The 20,095-nt window shown below is 43.7% G+C and overlaps 1 protein-coding gene across 2 annotated transcripts; it reads left to right on the forward strand.

Annotated features, from left to right (window-relative positions):
- The first annotated feature begins 1,638 nt into the window (after window positions 1-1,638).
- SIMC1 (SUMO interacting motifs containing 1) lies at window positions 1,639-20,042 on the forward strand. Of its 2 annotated transcripts, none has more exons than XM_035105793.3 (10): window positions 1,639-1,913; window positions 9,602-10,372; window positions 11,237-11,466; window positions 12,495-12,564; window positions 14,165-14,313; window positions 14,609-14,794; window positions 16,182-16,310; window positions 18,807-18,966; window positions 19,161-19,245; window positions 19,622-20,042. In XM_035105793.3, exons 1-10 carry the CDS (start codon window positions 1,791-1,793, stop codon window positions 19,837-19,839), a joined length of 2,121 nt encoding a protein of 706 aa, XP_034961684.1. In that variant the 5' UTR covers window positions 1,639-1,790; the 3' UTR covers window positions 19,840-20,042. The 2 variants fall into 2 exon arrangements, with proteins under 2 accessions (XP_034961684.1, XP_088518175.1); XM_088662049.1 differs by having other exon boundaries at window positions 1,682-1,913; window positions 9,602-10,282.
- The last annotated feature ends 53 nt before the right edge of the window (window positions 20,043-20,095 follow it).

Consider the following 20,095-nt stretch of genomic DNA (forward strand, 5'->3'; position numbering starts at 1 on the left):
CTACCATCAAGGTTGTGTCATCAGCATATCTGAGGTTGTTGATATTTCTTCTGGCAATATTAATTCCGGCTTGGGATTCATCCAGTCCAGCCGGATCCAGCTTATCTCTTAACAACCACTATATATAGCTGGGTTCTGTGAGTGTTTACTGGGGAAATATAGTACAGTTCTTTTGGACTTTGCTTTCAAGCACAGATCCATAAGTTTGCAATCTACGGCATATGTCTGATAGCTGCACTCTGTCGGAAATTCAATTTGAATTGAATTTTAGAAATAAGGCTTCATCAGTTGTATCTATTTCAGAATATAAAAACAAACTTGGAAAATACTTTGTTGCTGCATAGGTCTTTTGTTTCTGTTTTCTTTGATGTTTTCTTTCTTTCTGTACTTGTAATTTAAAAAGTCAGAAATAATAATAATAAAACCTTGAAAAAAGCAGTTTGAATTGGCTTTGAATTGCTCTCACTGCTGCTGAATTTATTTGTTTTTGTTGTTCATTGCCTGACTGAAATAAGAATAAAAATGGGGTCCCTTCAAGGGGTTCAGCTTCTTAAGGAAGAGGACCTTCGGAGAGAGCCTTCACCCTTAGATCTTAGGGCAGATTACAACATAAAAGCACATTGTTAAACAATGTTTGAAACAACTCGCAATCACAGAAATAAGTTGGGTTCTAAAAGCATATATAACAAGTTTCAAATTTGTTGAATGGTTGCACAGCCCTTTAGCCAAGGACCACCCAAATCTGTCATATGTGACATATGTCCCTGTTTAGGGAAGTTTTTTTTAATGTTTGATGTTTTATTGTGTTTTTAATATTCTGTTGGGAGCCGTCCAGAGTGCCTAGGGAAACCAGTGGGTGGGTATAAATGATGATGATAAAGGTGATGATGGCAGAAAGAGGTGGTCTCCAAAAGAGTATGTGGCTTGTATCCTGTTTGCCAAGATATATGATAATGTAAGGCTGATGGCCTTATTTTGATCAGTCTGGACATGTTACCTGTACCTTATATACCTTGGTTCCTCAATCAGCTATTTACAAATTTGCACCTATTGTTACTCAGGAGATGCTCCATTGACAGTATGCTCAGTTTAACAGATACTTGACAGACTGGTATTGCAGGGACTCTGAATCGATCACATCAGGTACACAGCTGACTTCAGCTTGCTAAGTGCTGAGTCTGCAGAAACATCATCCCATAGCTAAATTGTATCCTTGATTGCTTAGGCCGCAAGATGTATCCACAGTTGCAACTGCAAGGCCAGTTATGCCTAGCTTGGCCTGAACTGGAGGTAAGCGTCGGTGTCATCCTGAAGCCAAGTACAAGAACCGGACTCAAGCATGCCTTGATCTCACACTTTCCTAGCCATGAGTGACACAGAGGATCATGTGTTTGTGTGTTTGCTACAAGCGCGTAGCTGCTTTGTGTCTGCTTTGTCTGCGCCCGGTTCCTTTGGGCCGGGACTCTGGACCGCAGCCACAAGAAACTCTTCTTTTCCCCTTTCCACCTGCTGAGAAATACAACCAAGGTCGTTAACCCCCTGATGTATATTTGCGAAGCAAACAGCTGCGGCGAGGAACTCCCTGGGGCTCCGTTAAGCCCCGCCCTCCCGAATCTGAGTTCGCAACGTCAGCGAGTCGCGGAAAGGAAAATAATAATATCGGGGTCGGTCCGATCCCAACGGAAGCAACCAGCCCCGCTCGGCCCTATAAAGCAGCGGAGCTCGGCTCAGCCTCACCCTTTCCGCTTTGCCACGCCCCCCGACGGGCGGGACTGAGCAGAAGGGGCTCGATGGCCGAGGTTCTCGTCACTGAGTCGAGCTCCGATGGGGAAAGCGGATATGTTTGGTCTCCCCAACGGCGCCTGGGCGAAAAGAAGAAGCGGAAATGGCGGCGGCCGCCCGCGGAGCCCCCGGTGAGTTGCGCCGCGAACATGAGGGACGCTGTTTTCTGGTTCCGAGAGGGACGGCTTGGCGACCGCTGCTGGGGTCTCTCCTTTCTGCCTTGGGGACCCCGATTCATTTCTCCTCTCCTTGCCCTTTCACTTCTCCTCACGCGCTCCCGCAGGCAGTGGTGTCTGGCAGGGGGCCGGGAGGCAGGCGCCGTCGGCTTGGCACGCGCAGGCTTGTTCGTACGCGCCCGGGTCGCCAAGCGCAGGAGAATATTGTGCCGGCTGGGAACTAGATTTGTAGGGCGCGCAGATAAAGCCGGCGTTTCCAGAGGGCATGACTGACGTACGAAGCTGCAGCCTTGGGTAAATACGCTTTTGGTAAAAATTATCCCATAATGAGGAGCGCCTCTTCCTTTTAACGTAACGCAAACAAGTGTCCCTAAATGCATGTTAGTGAGACTTGGAGAAACAGGAGTTGGTAAAGCCAGCTTTGTTATCCGAGGGATCCTGACAAGTACGGTAACTATGTACGCGATCCTGCAGTGCTCCCTATTGCAGAAATTCCTTATCTCGCTCCTGAATCCCATCACCGTGGTGCTGGAGCTTGATCACGATGTTGCTGGTATGACCTTGCTATGCCCACTTTGCCATGAGCCAGATCTGTTTCAGGAGGATACCCATAAGGAAAAACAGATGCGCAGGAAGCTGCCTCACACCAGGGCAGATCAGCTGTTCTCAGCTCTGACAACCAGATCCTTTGAACTGGGGATTCCAAGGATCAAATGCTTTGCCACTAAACTCTGGTGCCTCCCAAATTCCAACTGAGTAGCAGTTGCCATTTAAAACAATGGAAGTTGAAAGCTAAAAAGGGAATCTGTGCATCGCCAGCTAAATGGAGGGAGAAAGGTCCTGTACTGCAGAAAGCTATAAACAAGGCCATGAGTCTCTCCTGACATCATGGGCAGTGCTGTAAAGCAGAGATATGTGGCATGGTAAAAGAATGGAGAATGAAATTGGGATAACTGGGAAGATGTGGAGCAATCAAATGGAGGGGGTGAACTTCCAAAGAAGAAATGGTGGATGGAGCAGCCGTTCCTGAAGGGAGGCAATGACAATAAAGATTATCAGAGGGGTCCCCAAACTAAGGCCCGGGGGCGGCCCAATCGCCTTCTAAATCCGGCCCGTGGACGGTCCGGGAATCAGCATGTTTTTACATGAGTAGAATGTGTCCTTTTATTTAAAATGCATCTCTGGGTTATTTGTGGGGCCTGCCTGGTGTTTTTACATGAGTAGAATGTGTCCTTCTATTTAAAATGCATCTCTGGGTTATTTGTGGGGCATAGGAATTCGTTCATATTTTTTTTCAAAATATAGTCCGGCCCCCCACAAGGTCTGAGGGACAGTGGACCAGCCCCCCTGCTGAAAAAGTTTACTGACCCCTGTAGCCCCCAGAGTAGAATAGTAGCTCCTGTAACACAGTGCAGAGTGAACAATAATGGGACGTGCAGAGGTGAAACAGAATGCAATTCCACACTTGTTGAATAACTGTCTACGTAGTATGACATCATAATGTCAGTTACAAGCTACAGTTGTACATGTTCTAGTAACATCTGGGCTAAACTATTATTATGTGTTGCATGTGACTTTTGAGAAACATTAAATAAGCATCATTGGTTTTGAGCACCACAATCAGGTTATTAATGGGGCTGATAACTGCCATCACACCACCCCACTACTAAAAGGTTCTCATTAGTTGCCAGTTTGCTTCTGGGTTCAGTTCAGGTGCTGGTGTTGACCTTCAAAGTACTAAACAACTTTGGTATCGAAAGGGCTATTCTCTCCCACATGAGCCTGCCTGCCAATTAAGTTCCGCTTTGATGGTCCTTATTTAGTAGCCCCTCAGTGTAGGAGGATAGCTACTGGCAAGAGGGTCTTTTTGCAATTTCCCAAATTGTGAAACTCCCTTTCCAGACCTATTAGCCTGGCACATTACATTATTTGGTGTGTGCTTTAGGTTCTGGGTGAAATCCACCCTGGGTGCATGTGGTTTTAGTAGAGCTTAAACCACTTAATTTATCTGCTGGTTTTTATGTTTTAATCCAGTCTTGTGAATAATTTCCCTCATCCCACATTACTATCCTGCAGTATGCTTTACTATCTTATTGGGGGTTATCAAAGAAGAGGCAAAAGCTGTATTTCTGTGGAGAAGGGAGGAACCCTCCTCTAGCAGCCCATTTGCTTTTTATGCTAGGCACAGAGGAAGGACCAAGCTTCCCATCTCCTTTGCCAACTCACTCGCTCCTCTGCATGGAACTCCATGTACTAACCTGCATGCAGTTTGTGTTCATCTACGACAGGGTTGGGGAAACTTAGGGCCAGGCGTTGAAAGTGGCCTCCAGCAGTCTCTGTCTGACTCTTGGAACTTTGCCCAGGCCACGGCTCATTGGCCTTGGAGTGTACTCTGCCATGTTTTGTCTGATTGGAATGTGTCCTTGAACTCCAGTAGTGCCTCTTGCTGGTTTGGATTAAGGATAAGAGAGTATGTGGGTGGGTGTAGAAACTAGCCTAAGGTATAAAAATAAAATTTCCATTTGTTGATGATTTTAGCCTCTGGTCTTGCCAACGGCTGGGATATATGGCCCTTGGGAGGTTGCCCAGAAGGGAATGCATCAAATTGCTTTGGGCAGCATTTCCCAAATGCTAGACAACTAGCTGGTTGTCGGGGAACTTGGCTGCACAAAGGTGGCCTGCAGGCTAGTGGATCCCCACCCCTGATCCCTGACCATTGGTGATGTGTGCTGGGACTGGTAGTTCAGCAACATCTGGAGTGTCAAAGCAGAGTGTCAAACGTTCCCCACAGCTGCTATATGGTATCAAGGCACTTGGATCTGTATCGGCTGTGAGAAGCCTGGGATTGCCCTGCTTTATGTCCCAAATTGGCAAACCGCCCCAGTCCTCTTGCAGCTTGTGATGCTGTTCCTAGCATGGAGCTAAAGCCACTGGATACGCCAAACCAGCTACCATGTCATAACCCTGCACATGACCTTGTTGGGGTGACTGGCTGGCCACCTGATGCTTACGCCTTTCCCTTTCAGGATCTCTTCCCTTTCTGAATGCTGCTTTACCTTTGTCACATATGTTGTTTATTGATGGCAATCTCATTTCCCGCACCTTGTGAGTTCAGGAAGGGACTACAAAGGCAGGGGGAGGGTTCAAGGAGCTTGATGGCTCTGGGGCAGCACATTCTCCTGCCCTGTTCACTAAGTCCCTGGAACTGTGAAGGAGCATTGCTCCAAGGGTATGCCAATGAGATGGGTGCTGCTGCCAGGATGTGCAAGATAATTGTGCAGGCCTGTGCACTGAGTCCTGCTAGGATGCCAGCTGGCAGGGCCGGCCTATCTGGTGAAATGGAAGGTGTGGATTGGTCACAAGCGTTGGATGGGAAATAAGGTGGAGCAAAAGGACTGGTTGGTCCCTGTAGCGCTTCTGTTGATTGACCCTGTGTGCCTGACTGTGGACGACATTCCCCCCTGATCCTGGATTCAAATTAAGGATCTCCAGTATGTAAAACGTGAGTTGTTTGAGTTCACCAGTTGCAGGTCAGGACAATTTTGTGCCCATTCCTTATAACTGAATCCCACAATGTGGAGGACACACTTCAGGCTACTGTAGCCTGCTTTTTGCTGTGACTCCTTGTCTTCTACACTAGACAACTGTTCTTTCCCACTGTGCTGCCTTTCATTGCTCCATTTGCTGATTCTGCACAAACTCAAGATGTGACTGCAATTGCTCTCTCACAAGTTGTTATTCCCAGCAACAGGTATTTGGAAACTAAGCAGTGGAAATTGAACGTAGCTGCCATGATTAGCTGGCAATAGATTTTTTTAAAAAAGGATTACCGGTAACTCTGGATAATGGCCTGTAGGAGCTTTTATGTCTACTATAGTTCAGTAATTTTCAAGTGACAGAGGCTGGTAGTGACTGGAAAGTGTGTAGTTTACAAAGAAAGGTTTGTTCATAGTATTCATGAACTCTGGCAGGAGGTGGTCTCAGCCCAGTTACTGAGAGTCTGTGCTTCACATTCTGGTACTTTTATTTGTTTTTAAAGTAGTCAGTGAAAGTTCCATCAGCCTCTTCCTTGGAACACATGGTGCATATTGAGGCCAGAGCCACTTTGAGAATTGCTTTATGCCCCTAATTTTGGCGCAGTTAGAAGATGGGGGGGAAATGAATAAGGGCAAGTTGTTGAGCTGAGGGAACTTCCAAATCAGAGTAGGAATGAGTCACTCTGTATCTCAGACTCCGAAATAACAAAAGAATTGCACTCAAACCACATCGGTTCCTTGCACTCTGGCCACTAGTGTAGGGCTTCACTTCCTCCTAGTAGGCCGAGGCCTGAAACATTCACTAAGGAAGGTGGCAGTGGGTGTTGGCAGAAAGGGAAATAAATAGGCCTATGTAAAATGCTGTGTGTTGTGACTGTTTGAAACTTGCTAAAGATAATAAGATTTGCACAAATTTGCAATTTGTTGGTTATAAAAGGAAAGAGAGGTTATTTCCTCTCAAGCATGTTGTGGTTAAGCAGAAGTACAGAAGAGTGAGCGGCAGTTGGAACATCTCCCTCTGCCACGTTTCCTTTTTGTGTCTCCTACAAAAAGCTACTAGAAGCTTTGAGAGGTATCAGCAACAACCCAGGTAAGGAAATCGCACCCTGTGAGGGACTCTAATGCAGGGTATAAATATTGTCAAATAAATAATAAAGGAGTTGATCAAAGAAAAGCTAGGCCCTCTGGGTAAGTCTCTCCTGAATCCTTGTTGTTTCCGCTTGGCAAGTAACATATTTTTTCCGTGTATAAGATGCTCCCTATTTGGGGGGACTCCAAATGAAGAAAACACACCTCAGCACTACCAGTGTATAACACGAGCCCCAATTTTAAACCTATTTTTTGGTTTTAAAAAACCTAGTCTTATACATGGGAAAATATGGTAACTTACGAGGGTACAGGAGTAGCTTTTAGCCGTCTCGTTTGTAACTTTTAAAGAAATGTGGCCTCTCTAATCTTGAATACTTCTGAGCTGACTTGAGGAGTGTGGGTTGTAAACAGTGCTAGTCCTCCTTAACAGTTGACGCATTGAAGCTAATGAACATAAGTTTGGTTTATTAATTTCAATGGGTCTTCTCTGAGCAGGACCAGAATTGGTTACAACCCTATGTTTTTATGCAAGCAGGGAGGCCTCCAGCCAAACTGGAATTCTGTTGGCCATTTAATTCTGATGCTACTTTCAAATATCCAGAGGTTCCAGCAGGGAGAATTGAAATGGTAAAAGGAATGGCAGTTGGGCACTTCCTTTTAGGTTTCAAAACTTGTTTGTAGGAAGGTCATTTGAGCTAGGGCCCTTTATTCAGAATAGCTTGATCTCCAAATGATGTTTCTTGCTCATGCTAAGCAGCGATATCTTATTCACTTCTGCCGTATTTTTAAACGTTCAACCTCAGTGCCATATTTAGAGATCCAGTATGAGAGTCACATTACCACTTCCTGAATCATAAATTTCATACAATAAGTCATTTTACTGATTTGCCTGGTACAGGGTGTGTGGGTGTATGTGTATGTTTAGCTTTTTTTTTCTTTTTTCTTTTTTGAGGTGCCTCACCTGGGACTATTTTTCTTCTCTCTGTGTCCCCTCTGGAACGTTTGTCAAAGAATGCTCCAAATAGGCTTTCAATATTTAAAATCTACTTGCTATATCTTGAACAGGAACGTAGAGGAAGGACTGTGGCTCAGTGGTAGAGTGCACACTTTGCATGCGAAATATGTCAGGTTCAGTCCTTGTCATCTACAGGTAGGGGTTGGGAGAGACTAGCCATCAATCCTCTCCCCAGCATTTGCCCTTTGCTGCTTCCGGGCTTCTCTGGAGTAAGGATATGGGAGCCATCTGTATGGCATCTAGACTGGTGAGAGGACTTCTCCCTTCTGAACTACACTTGAGTTAAGGCTCATTGGAATGCAAGAAGACCGCAACTTCATTGTCAGTTAACTCTTGTTTTGTATTTATGTACTGAAACCCAGACTGGGTTTGGAAGGTGGTTTTTTTGTAATATTGAATTTATTCTGTGTTTGTTGTTATTGTTGGTTTTTGTCATTTTTGAATTTACTGACGTGCTCTGTATTTTCTATATTTGTATTTTGATGTTTTGAATGTTTGCTTTAGTAAGTCACTTTGGGCACAGCTGATTCAGTTTACTTATATGCTACTTTCCCACAATCAAACAATCGATACAGCAGAGCTAAAAAGCACAGGTATGGCATGCCTGCTAAAAACCTGTTTCAGAGCCTTCTTGAAACAATTCATATCCTTTGCCTCTGTATGTTGCTATTGCTTTATATTTCTTGCGCCACAGGGGATTGCATGCATCATAATAATAATAATAATAATAATAATAATAATAATAATAATAATTTATTCATACCCCGCCCATCTGGCTGGGTTTCCCCAGCCACTCTGGGCGGCTTCCAACAGAAAAATAAAACACAGTAATCTATTAAACATTAAAAGCCTCCCTGAACAGGCATAATCTCCACTGTCTTCCCACCCCCACTCCTGGGGCCTGCTGTCCTGACTTCTCATAACAGATTCAAGTGGGTATGTACTACTCTGTCCTTGTTGGCTTAATGTGTCCCACCTGGGACAGCTTCATCCAGCAATTGAGTGCATCACCGTTCAGAGTCATGACTCTCACATCATCAGGCTGACTAAGTTTTGAAGTGATCACCAATAGTAGTCATAATCCAGAGTGGTAGCATTAGGCAAACAGGACAGCAGTCCATCTCTCTATCCCAGTGCACAAGGCTCCCTTTACTCCTGTTTGTCACATTCATATGAACATTTGATTTTGCCACATGATAAGGAAGTGTATGTGTGTCTAGATGCATTAATTAGAGAAAATGCTTTGCTTTGATAGTTCAGTTGGCTAGAGCATGGTGCTGGTAACGCCAAGGTCACAGGTTTGATTCCTTTACAGGACAGAAGCACGATAAGCAGGAGATTACACACCACTGGCATTCTTTTCGCCTATGTAAATTCCCTCTGAGGTTTTTTACTTTAATACTATCAAAATACAAAACCCATGCATTTGCGGTATGAGCTTTCTGTGATTTAGTACTGGAAAAAAGGTGGCCAGCACAGACCAAGAAGGGTTGCAGAGAGCTAACTCCTGCTGTTTCTGGCATGGGATGAATTATGCAACTAGGTGATTAAACTTCTTGCCATGGGTTAGTTGAGGTACATGTCCTTGGGGAACAAATACAATAAGTAAATACTAGCAGCTGAGACCCATGTCTGTGGGATGGGAAAGAGAGTTGTGCACTACCAACTAATAACCTAAGTCAGCAAAGTCCATCCAAAACCAGAAGATCTTGCTGCAATTCCGCAATTATATATTCAGGCTTTATCATGGATGAATCTCCATGATAATTGTGGGAGCTGTGCAGCCACTGTTGCCAATAACTTTTCTCCATTTACCCCATCATCTAATATTGGCATAGGATAAATGCTATTGATTGATTGGTGGGGGGGGAGGAACTCTACAATTTCCAGAGTGTGCCCCCAAACCATTTAGGATTTATAATTTTAGTCAAAGCTGTGTCATGCAGTGATGAAAATCTTTTTCTTTCTCCCAACCCTCACCCCCACCCCTTCTCTCCTTGTAGGAGGTCATAGATCTCACTGGGGATGACCTGACTGTGTGCAATGACATCCCTCTAATTGATCTGACGGGGACTGAGGATGACAACATGATCAGCCCTCTTCATGATAGTTGCAATGCCATTCAGGACCTGAAGCATGCTACGCCAGTCAACATGCACTCGGTGTGCTGTCCAGAAATCCTCACCACTATAAGCTCTGAGAACAAAGTTGATGTGCCAATCAGCATGTGGGATAGAGACTGTGAGCTGCCTTCCCCCAAAGAAGATGCTATAACGAAGCAGCCCTTATTTCAATGTAGCAGCGGCCCCATCATCCCCAGCTATTGTGGGGACTCTGAAACCAGCAGCCACACCACTTACAACAGTGATCTGGGCTCCTTAGGAAGCCCCCAAGTGGGGTCTGAGGTTTTCTCCTTCTCTTCAACCCCCAGCAGCAGTGAATGTCAAGCCCACTTGGACTGTGTGGAAGAGGTTCTTGGTGCTGGTCCGTCTGTGGAAGAGCCCAGCCCCCAGCATTCCCCACTACATCAGAGACATTCCCCAAGCCCCATCCCCTCCTGTTCTCCAATGAGCACATCTCCATCTCTAGCAGAAGCTAATCAGCATTTTCTAGAGGCAAATAACCCAGCACCAAATGCTGTAAAATCAGATGTTTGGGAGCCAACGAAGCAGATCGACATCAAGGTCTGGTTGAAAACATTGCAGTATTTCCAGGGGGTTCCTGTACATTACCCCTTTTTCCAAAATGTGGTGCAGGAAAAAGATGCTGAACAGGTAATTGATGGAAGAGACCAGTGCTTCAGTAGTCTGAATATAAAGAGATGGAAAGAACCAGGCTGTACAAGAAAGCGCAGGAATGAGGTCATGCAGGCTGAAATGTCCAACATCAACCAAGGCTCTAGTATGTTTAACTTGATTGTGGGTCTCGCAGCACTGCACAGATTTGACAGCTTCACAAATAAGCATGTGTGAAAGAGAGACTCTCTAAAAGTGCAATCCTATGCATGCCTACTCAGGAATAAGCTGCACTGAATTCAATGGGGTTTACTACTTAAGTAGATATTTGCTGTAAAAGAAGGACGCCATTTTTATTTTCCATGTTTAAATATCTGAGAAAGGTTCTCCCCCAGTTGGCAAAGACAGTTGAACAGAAATACCTTATTAGGAAAAAATCTTCAGCTATGTGTTTACTGTATGTTCAAACAAATTCAAATCTTCATTCAGAAATTATTTTTATTGGAATACTTGCTTGTATTTTAATTTGTAACAATTCAATACCATACTTTGCCAAATACTATTTAAATTGAAAGTAAGCAGTTTTCACTGCCTTTTGACATACTAATTTTAGGATGCCTGAAGTGCTATTCGAATACATGCATGTGCTTCCTAAGTAGTCATCTGGGAAAAGTTAATTATAAATTTGATCTAAGATTGGACTAGTATTGATCCATTTCAGCTGCCCAGTTTGCCTTTCATTGCATTCATCTGTTAAGTTACCAATTTTATGAAATGGGGCATTTTGGAAAATTTTCTGTAGAAGAAAATAGCAACAGAAAACGTCCTGCAGAATTTTTTCCAATCCCACTTCCCTTGTGGTCAGGAACATTATGCAATGTTTATGTTTCACTGTATGCACAGAAGAAGCAGCCTATCCCATCCCGGAAACTAAGCATGGTGTTCAGCACTATCGAGGAGAAATTCTTCCAGGGAACCTTGGACTTCCTTATGGATTATGTAACCCCCCAGCACTACCCGCCAAAGGAGATCACATCGTGTGTGATCAGGCAGATTCTCTTGAGCTCAGATCAACAAGATGTGCAACAAGAGACACAGAAAGATGCTTTCATGTTGTTGATGAAAATCCAGTCGTATGTATCCCGTGAATTACTATTCTATTCTTTTATTTTGTGTTGTCTTACATAGGACCATGATCCTTTCTTTCTAAGCTTTGTAGTTGTGTTGTAAATTCTGCCATAGTTTTGTGTGTAAGTGATTGCTTAAGGAAACAGATAAATAGCTGCTCTTGCAGAAACATACTCTGCTCTTTTAATGGTTTGATCTTTTCATTTCTATGAGGCCTACTCTTTATTAATTATGAACATTGATCATGCGCCCTTCATTGAAAGGTGGTCCCAGGACAGAAGATATATCAATATTTAAATAAAAAATGAGCAATGTAGAGACTAAACAAAATAAAACGACATCAATAAAATTCACAATAAGATCATAGGCAGCTGCAGTGGAAAAGCTATTTAAGTGATTGTGATCAAATTTATATTGCAATGGAAACAACTGTATGTAATAGCAGCTTATGCATACAGTCAGAACATGCACCCCAACTGCATTTTATCATTGGTTAAATATTGCTACAAGTCCCTATTCAAAGGCAGTAACTGCAATATCAACTGCACAACTGGGAGTGGTCACCTTGCTCTAGTGAAATACAGTGTCTCTGTTTGCACCTTTTAAAATAAACAAATAACCAGAAGGTTCACAAAAGAGCAGGGTACTGCTGCAAAGGAAGATATGATACTTTCGAAATGTTATTTCAAAAAGCCTAAATGCCCTCTTCTACTTGTAAACGTTAGTGACTTAAACAGTTGGACCATAGCATGAGCTTTAATAACAGGAGCCATCACTAGTAAAGATAATAAACACCTACAGGTGTTTATGACACTCCCAGGGCAGGATACAACCAATGAGTCCTGTCATCAGTTGCTCATGGTTAATGTGACATGTGTTTTACTAAACTGCATATTAACAATTGCCACTCTTCACAAATTACCACCAAGGAACCAATAGACTGGATGCTTTGAAATATGTCTTTGATTTGCTATTGCAAAGAACGTTTGTTATAAATATCTGATGGTATAACAGGCCTACTTCTTAATTTTAGACTTCACCCAGCAAGGGCTGACACTGTGGTATGGGACTGGCTGCTACTGCGAGTGGTAATAGAAGAGCAGGTATGTTGATTACATCTCACTGCATGGGATGGGTGGTTTTTAAGAAACTATCATTCTGCCAGCCTTTGCTTTGCAACTAAGAGAAGAGTTCCCATGCCAGTCCCTGTACTAACAAACTGGTCTTGAAGTACCGTAAGCCTGAGTGGCAGGGACTGCTTTGCATTTGCTGCAGAAAAAGAGGAAGGAAAGTTACCTGGCTGAACATCTTAGTCACTGTCAATAAATCAAGGCTTGCCAAAGGACATTTTGTGATCTATTTGATTTCGGAAAGACAAGAAAGAGAACCAGCCTCAAGTGGCTGAAGAAAGTGTAATGCACTTTAAAAAATATGTAAATGCCCAATGCGTTTCAGCCAGAAGAGGCAGAATGATTCGATTCTCTACCCCTGCACTCTGTGCTAGGTTCTTCTAACCACCCCCAGAGACAACTGAGGGGGGGCACATAGGGAGGAGGGGGGAAACTGTTGTGCATGCTTCACAGCCCACGGGCTTTGCAACTACTGTTGATGATATATGCTCTTCCTGCCAGGCTGGGTTGGTTTGTTTGTTTTTGGCTGTTCTTACTGTTCCCAAAACCTGGTCTGTGGTCAATGCCATGTATGATTTATCACTACTGAACTGCTGTTGTTGTTTTGGCTACACCCCGAGTGCTTACACAAAACTGGCATGAACTCTGCATGCGCTTTATGTTTAGAGCAGGGACAGGGAACCTGTGGCCCTCCAGATGTTGTGGGACTCCCAACTCCATCTGCCGTTCCTGGCATGGCCAATGGTCAGAGATGATAGGAGTTGAATTCCAGCAATGTCTGGAAGGCCACACATTCCCCTTTCCTGAGCAAGGGCCATTAATGCCATTATTTTTGTCTCCACTCATACACAGATCTGCTTTATCTCTTTGGGGCAAGTGCTTCAAATTCCTTTGTGCCTCAGTCTTGCCAACATCTAGCTGTATCTACATCTTTCAGGGCCAAACCCCACATGACGTTAGATTTTAGAAAACCAACATGGACCCATAAATCTTGATCAAGTAGGTGTCCCACAGCTGGCTTCTTTCCAAAAGCAGCCAAGTTTTAAGCATGCTTGTTTAAACACATGACCAGCATCATGTGTAAGCTGACCCTCATGGATATAGCCATTTTGGCCTAGCTACAATCAGGACTGTTTGTATTCCAAAATCCCATGAAATAACAGAAATCAGCATACTGAAAATCTCCACTTTTGTTTTTCTCCTTTAAAATGAAAACTTCTTACCTGTATGCTGGTGACGGTTGCTTGAAATGGGTGAGCCTCAGAGTTTATATAGGTCACAGCAGATACTAACAGACGAGAGATCTACAGGGTTAAGCCTGGAGAGGAATGAACTTCCCCAGCTACCATGCACAATTGGCTGGAGTGCTGCCTGGGCCAATCTAGTCACAGGACTCTCATACGGTGGGGTTATGACTACATTTCTTGTCTTATTCATGTGTAAACATTGCCTATAATTTGCATTAATAGCACATGCCTGGCAGTTTCAGCCCAGGTTTTTAGGTTTGTAAGCTCATCATACAGAGGATGGCTTATTATAAATAATTCTGTTTCATTTTTTCTGGTACCCTTAGGAAGGAACGTTTCCTGGGCGACTCCTCTTCTTGCAGTATGTGATCCAGACCTTGGAGGATGACTTCCAGAGGATGGCCAGAACAGGCACTCTGCACAAATCCATTGCCAAAGCAGTGCTTTCCTGTGACCAGTGCTTCCTTAATGTCAAGTAATTAGCACCTTAATCTAGAGAGGGTTCCTGTGTGCCAAGCAACTAGGGCTTGAGAAATTTCAGTTGTCGCATGGTCTCTGCCCAATTGCCCCTTGGCCACTGCTGATCTTAAGAGCCTGCACATGTGAGACTCAACCGAAAGTACTACAAATACTAGTGACTCCTCACTGTGCTAAAGCCTATAAATATATGTGGTTGACATGCAAGTCCACTTGCCACAGACAAGCACCTGAGGTCATGGCAAGAGGACACACAAGCACATACTTGACTAGTACTCTTACTTCTGTTGCAGGGAAGTGATTGAATGGCTGATTGCTGCAGTTATGGGTGTACGGGTTATGCAGTACAGAAGACACATGCAGAAAGCAAATCCTTCACTAGAAACCTCCAGAGCTGTGAGCAGCAGCTCTGTACCAGAATTGCACTTAAACCAGACTGCACAAACCAATGATGTCATTCCACAATTTCAGTCCCAAACGTAAGTAGGGGCATGTACATTTTTGTCTCTTTTGCACTCTACATTGTAGAGAGGGGTTTCCTCCTAAAGATACTTTAAAGCAAAAATTATACCTATTCAGGTAGTTAGCTAGATGTCTTTCCCAATTTAGGATGACCTACCCCAGAAACGGGACGCAGGTGGTGCTGTGGGTTAAACCTAGGGCTTGCCGATCAGAAGGTTGGCGGTTCAAATCCCCGTGACGGGGTGAGCTCCCATTGCTTAGTCCCAGCTCCTGCCAAGCTAGCAGTTCAAAAGCACGTCAAAGTGCAAGTAGATAAATAGGTACCACTCCGGTGGGAAGGTAAACGGCGTTTCCGTGCGCTGCTCTGGTTTGCCAGAAGCGGCTTTGTCATGCTGGCCACTTGACCTGGAAGCTGTACACCGGCTCCCTCGGCCAATAACGTGAGATAAGCGCCGCAACCCGAGAGTCGGTCACGACTGGACCTAATGGTCAGGGGTCCCTTTACCTTTACCTTACCCCAGAAACCTGTGGCTTTCCATGTTATTGGACTCCCAACTCCAACTGGCCAGTGACCAAGGAGGATGGGAAATGTAGTTCAACAATATTTGGAGGCCCACAAGTACCCCATCCTTGGCCCTGGTGAACTAGGGAAGGACGGATTTTCTTGTAGGTTGAGTTCATTTGGTTTTGATGATGGTGGTGGTGCCCTGATAGTGGTGTGAGTCGCTATCTCAGTAAGCCTAGGATCTGAGCCTGATGAGCCTCTTCCTGTCTTCAGTAGATACCAGCAGAAAAAAGATACAAGTGCGCTCTTGGACTGGACCTCTCTACCATTACTGTACACTGTAGAAAAGATGTGCATAACCTTTGGCCCTCCAGCTGTAGTTAAACTACAACTTCTACCATTCTGGGCCATTGGTCAAGTCTGGGGAGTTTTAGTTCAGCAACTGCTGGAGGGCCAAGGGTTCCCCACACCTGCTGTGGAATTTTTCATTTGGCTGGGACTCCATGCAGTTGTGGGAACATACTTCATGGAGACCAGAAATGTTGACACATCATGTAACTTAACCAACGCCCATAGGAAGCAGATTCAAGCATTTCTGTGGCTGTGTGGATTATCAGCACAACAGAAACAATTTGGACAGAAGCTGCACCATTGAGAAAATGGCTTGAAATAGGCCTGGATTTAATTTGCTTGCTACTCAAATGCCCATTAAGTATCAACAAGTTCTGAACATTTCAGCTCTATCTCATGTGAGGCTGTACATCAGAACTTTCATCTTCCCTGATATGGTAGCTATGCTCTGACAGTTCTCTGTTGGTTTGGGGGCAAGGCATTTGATACACTACAGTGGGGTAGTGTTGAGGTGATTAACACTTTTGTTTCCTGTTTCTCTGACTTAGGGAGGTGGCATTTCTGCAGAGGATGCTTTCTATAGCAATAGAAGTGGACAAGTCTCCAAACTGCAGCGCCAATAAAATTGTAGATATTGTGTTTTATTCATTGCTGAATATTCCCAAGCGCTGCCACAGGTAAGGGGTGTGTGGGTGTAAAAAAATCCTTCTGTCCTTTCCTGTGTCACTGCCCACCTGCCCTCATGTCCCCAGAAGCACCTACTCAATATATACCTGGATGGTCAACTGTTTCTGGGCAAAGAGCAAGTATTTGGTGAGACTGTCCCTAATCTTGGGAGGACGCAAGGTCCTATGCAGATCTGTCACCCAGCCTTCCCATCTGTTCTGAACAGAGAGGCAATGAGCTGCTTTCTATCAGCAAATACAGCAGTGGTAGACATGGGTGGGTGCCTTTTTCCTGTTGATGGGTTGCCGAGTGGTAGCATGCCACCAGCATTTTGTGGTCTGCCTCTTTCAGTTCCTTTAGATATGGCAGCATTTTGTGACTGGCATCCACAGAACTAAAGCAAGATTCCCAATATGCCCACTGGCCTGAAAAGGTTTATACAAGATGATGGACAAGTGGATTTGGCTTGGGTGAAGCAGTATCACAGACAAGATGTGGGGGCCTGGTGGGCCTAATTAGCCTGTGGGCAGGACATTCCCCATCACAGCCACCAAATATGCCTGCAGGGTCAAAGATCCATCTAGTCCATTATGCCTCTTCCAACAGCAGCCAACTAGATGCTCTGAGAACCTTCCTGAAGGCATTAACCCTCTCCCACTGTTGCTCCCTTGCAGTTGGTACAGCAGTATACTGCCTCTTGAATCTGGAAGCTCCATATAATTATGACTGGTAGTTGTCTGCTCCATTAAGTTACCTTAATCATTTCAACATAAATCTTGGTTAACATTCATTACTACATCTTTTGACAGTGAATTCCATAAATCAAGTTTTCATACAATGTATACTTTTCTTTTGGCTGGCATGAACCCATTGCCAATCAATTATTTCTTTATTAGATGCCAAGTTCTAGTATATTGTAAGCAGGAAAAGAACTTCATTATGTACTTTTTTCTACTCCATGCTTAACTTCATAAACTTACATGAAGCCTTCACATTCTTTAGTAATCTCCGTGTAGTTTAGAAAACAAAAAAGGACAGAAATGTACGTCCACTGCCAGAGGTGTACCTGGAGGGAGAAGCTGTGAGCGAGGACATCCCACCCAGTCAGCTATTGACTTCAGGTGGCCTTACACCCAAGCAAGGAAGTTTAGGATTGCAGTCTTAATTTGTGAATGTTATTCCAATGTTATTGCCAAATTCTAAGTAGCAAAAATAAAAAATAATAATGGCTATGCTTTGCATGTTTTCTTGGATATCACTAAAATGAAAAGGGTGCTACGTCAAAGTAAGCTTGTTTTAAGTTTTCTACTTTTAGTGTAGAAAACAAAGAGAATTCACACTCTGCTGATTGCTTCTTATCACCTATTAACAGCCTAATTAAAGCAACATCTTATAAAATAATTCCATAGCTGTATTTATAGTTTCCTCCAGATGTACTAGACTTCAACACCCATGAAAGACCTTTGGCTATACTGCCTTGGGCTGGTGGGAATTTGTAATCCAAAAACATGGTGTACCAATGTGGGGAGGCCTGTATGGTTAGCTTTTCTTTGAACAAATTAGTTCTGTATCAATCATTAGCCCCGCTGTACTGAGTACAAATAGACTATTTTAGTAGAGTGAAATGAAGCAGATAAGCTTCAGTTACAGCATTTACCCACTTCTCATTACCCACTATTCATGCAGTAAACATCTTCAGCAGGATAGCAGGCCTTCCTGACCACTGAGTGCACACATTCAGATAGGATTCAGTGTGCATGGAAGCAGCTGCCATGTTTCCGCTGTCTATAGCAAACTGCGGGCCCCAGGACTTCCATTTTTCTTTGTTTGTTAGCCTCAGAATGCAGAGATGTTGTGCAACAAATGCCCTCTTCATACTTGCCTGCCATGGTTACTTATAGCCTGCCAAAGCAAATTGTAAGAATGGTTTTAGCTTACTTGTCATTTTGCTACTTTGAAAGATGGAATTGTGCTTTGGGAACAGTTCTGGACTCAGCTTCCCCCCCACCCCATTTTCCCAAGTGTGGCTTGGCCTGTTAAATTGATCAAGTCAGTGAGGCCTCATTACTCAGTTGAATCGGCTATGCTGCTTGGTGGTATGTTTCTTGAGCTAGTTCAGGGCATTGACATATGAAGCCAAAAATGATCTGTATCGCACATAAGCTTTGGAATGCCTGCTCCCATTTGAGCCTCTCTGCAATTTAAGAGCAGCTGAAGAAATCCCATTTCAGGTTCCATCTTATCTAGTGGTCAGGTTGGCCCACACAGGCTTTCTCTGTGCTGCTCCAGAGCTATGGCATGCACTTCCATGGGAGATAAATTTAGTATGTCCCCTTCCAATGTTCTACAGGCCAGTAACAATACCTCTGTTCCAGTGTGCTTTTGATAGGTGTACAACTGTTTCACAGTTGATTAGTAAAAAGAGGAACCTCTTATTGGGTAACAGGTGGTATAGAAAATTGTGTAAAACAGGGACAAGTTATCATTCCATTGTTTTCTCCTCAAAGGGAAGCCTTCCTAAGCAGTATGGAATGCCACCTCTTGCGCTGCAAAGTATTAGAGCTTGTTTTCCACCACAGCTGCAAAATACCCTCTGATCTGCCCTCCTTGTCTGTGAAAAAGATACTGCATTTTCTGAACCACTGTTCTCTGCTGCTGACATACCAGGTACGGCAGTGTTCCTTTGCATCTTTTATCCTGAGAACTAAAGAGTTACTGTGTTCATCATTCCCTGCTTTAAATACTAGTCCAGTTTCATTCCAAAGCCTTTAAGGGACATGGATCTACCTCTTGCATTCAGAACGGTTAATGTATAGAATCGTTCTAAAAACCAAAGTAACTGAAAACCTATCTGTTCACAGGACAATGAAGCAACATGGCAGAGGTGGGATGAGATGCTTCACCAATTGACTTTATTGTTGCTGAGCTACCGCAGAGTAGTCCTAGGTGAGCAACTTGTTTACAGCTCATTAGCTTGTCTCCATAGTAGCACTATATCTTGATCAGGTTATGTAAGTGTCAGCTTGCAAACTACTTAGGCCATTTTGCACAGTCTTGCTCACTCATTAAGTCATGTACACATAGAGAATGGCCTGGTGGAAATCTATTAGGTATTGTCTGTCTATGGGTCCTTAAAATTGCCAAATATTAGCATTTTTAAACGTGTTTCCTGCAAACACAACACTGGGTTAGAATGTGATGGGGAGGGGGAGACTCCAGTTTTGCCTGCAGATGTATTTGTCAGGTAAAATGTAACAGGTCCCTATCCCACTGTTAAGCACAACCCTTACAGTCAAGTGTTTCCTACTTTTCTTTTTTATAGGGCACTTAAGAAGCTCAGTGTGTGAACGAGTAAATTTGATTATCAAGGCTGCCAAACCCAAACTACAGATCAGTGATCTTGTTGAAAGAAATTATGTAGAGTGCAAAATTGAAGATTTCCAGAAGATTCTCTCTCTGACTCTGGGGCAGCCACTTCCCCAACCCATAAAGGAAAAGACTGAGCTACTCCAACAGTTGCTTCTCGCTGCTATGAACTAACACAGGAAATATTGGAAAGCTGAAACCTGGACTTCCTCCAAGTATGAACAGCTGAGCACTAAATTTTCAGATACGATATTTAATAGTAACATTAAACCCCCATGTTGTATTCATCGGTGGACAACAGTTTGTACAGCTTGATCTTCGATGTCTTTTGTTCTGAGTTTCATATAGTTTTTATAATAAATTATTTTATTAAGTGAGAGGGGTGAGAATTTTTCATTTATAGGGACAAGAATACTGGAAATTGTTTATT

Source organism: Zootoca vivipara, chromosome 2 (genome assembly GCF_965207765.1).
Source record: "Zootoca vivipara chromosome 2, rZooViv2.hap1.1, whole genome shotgun sequence".
NCBI classification, from domain to species: Eukaryota; Metazoa; Chordata; class Lepidosauria; order Squamata; family Lacertidae; genus Zootoca; species Zootoca vivipara.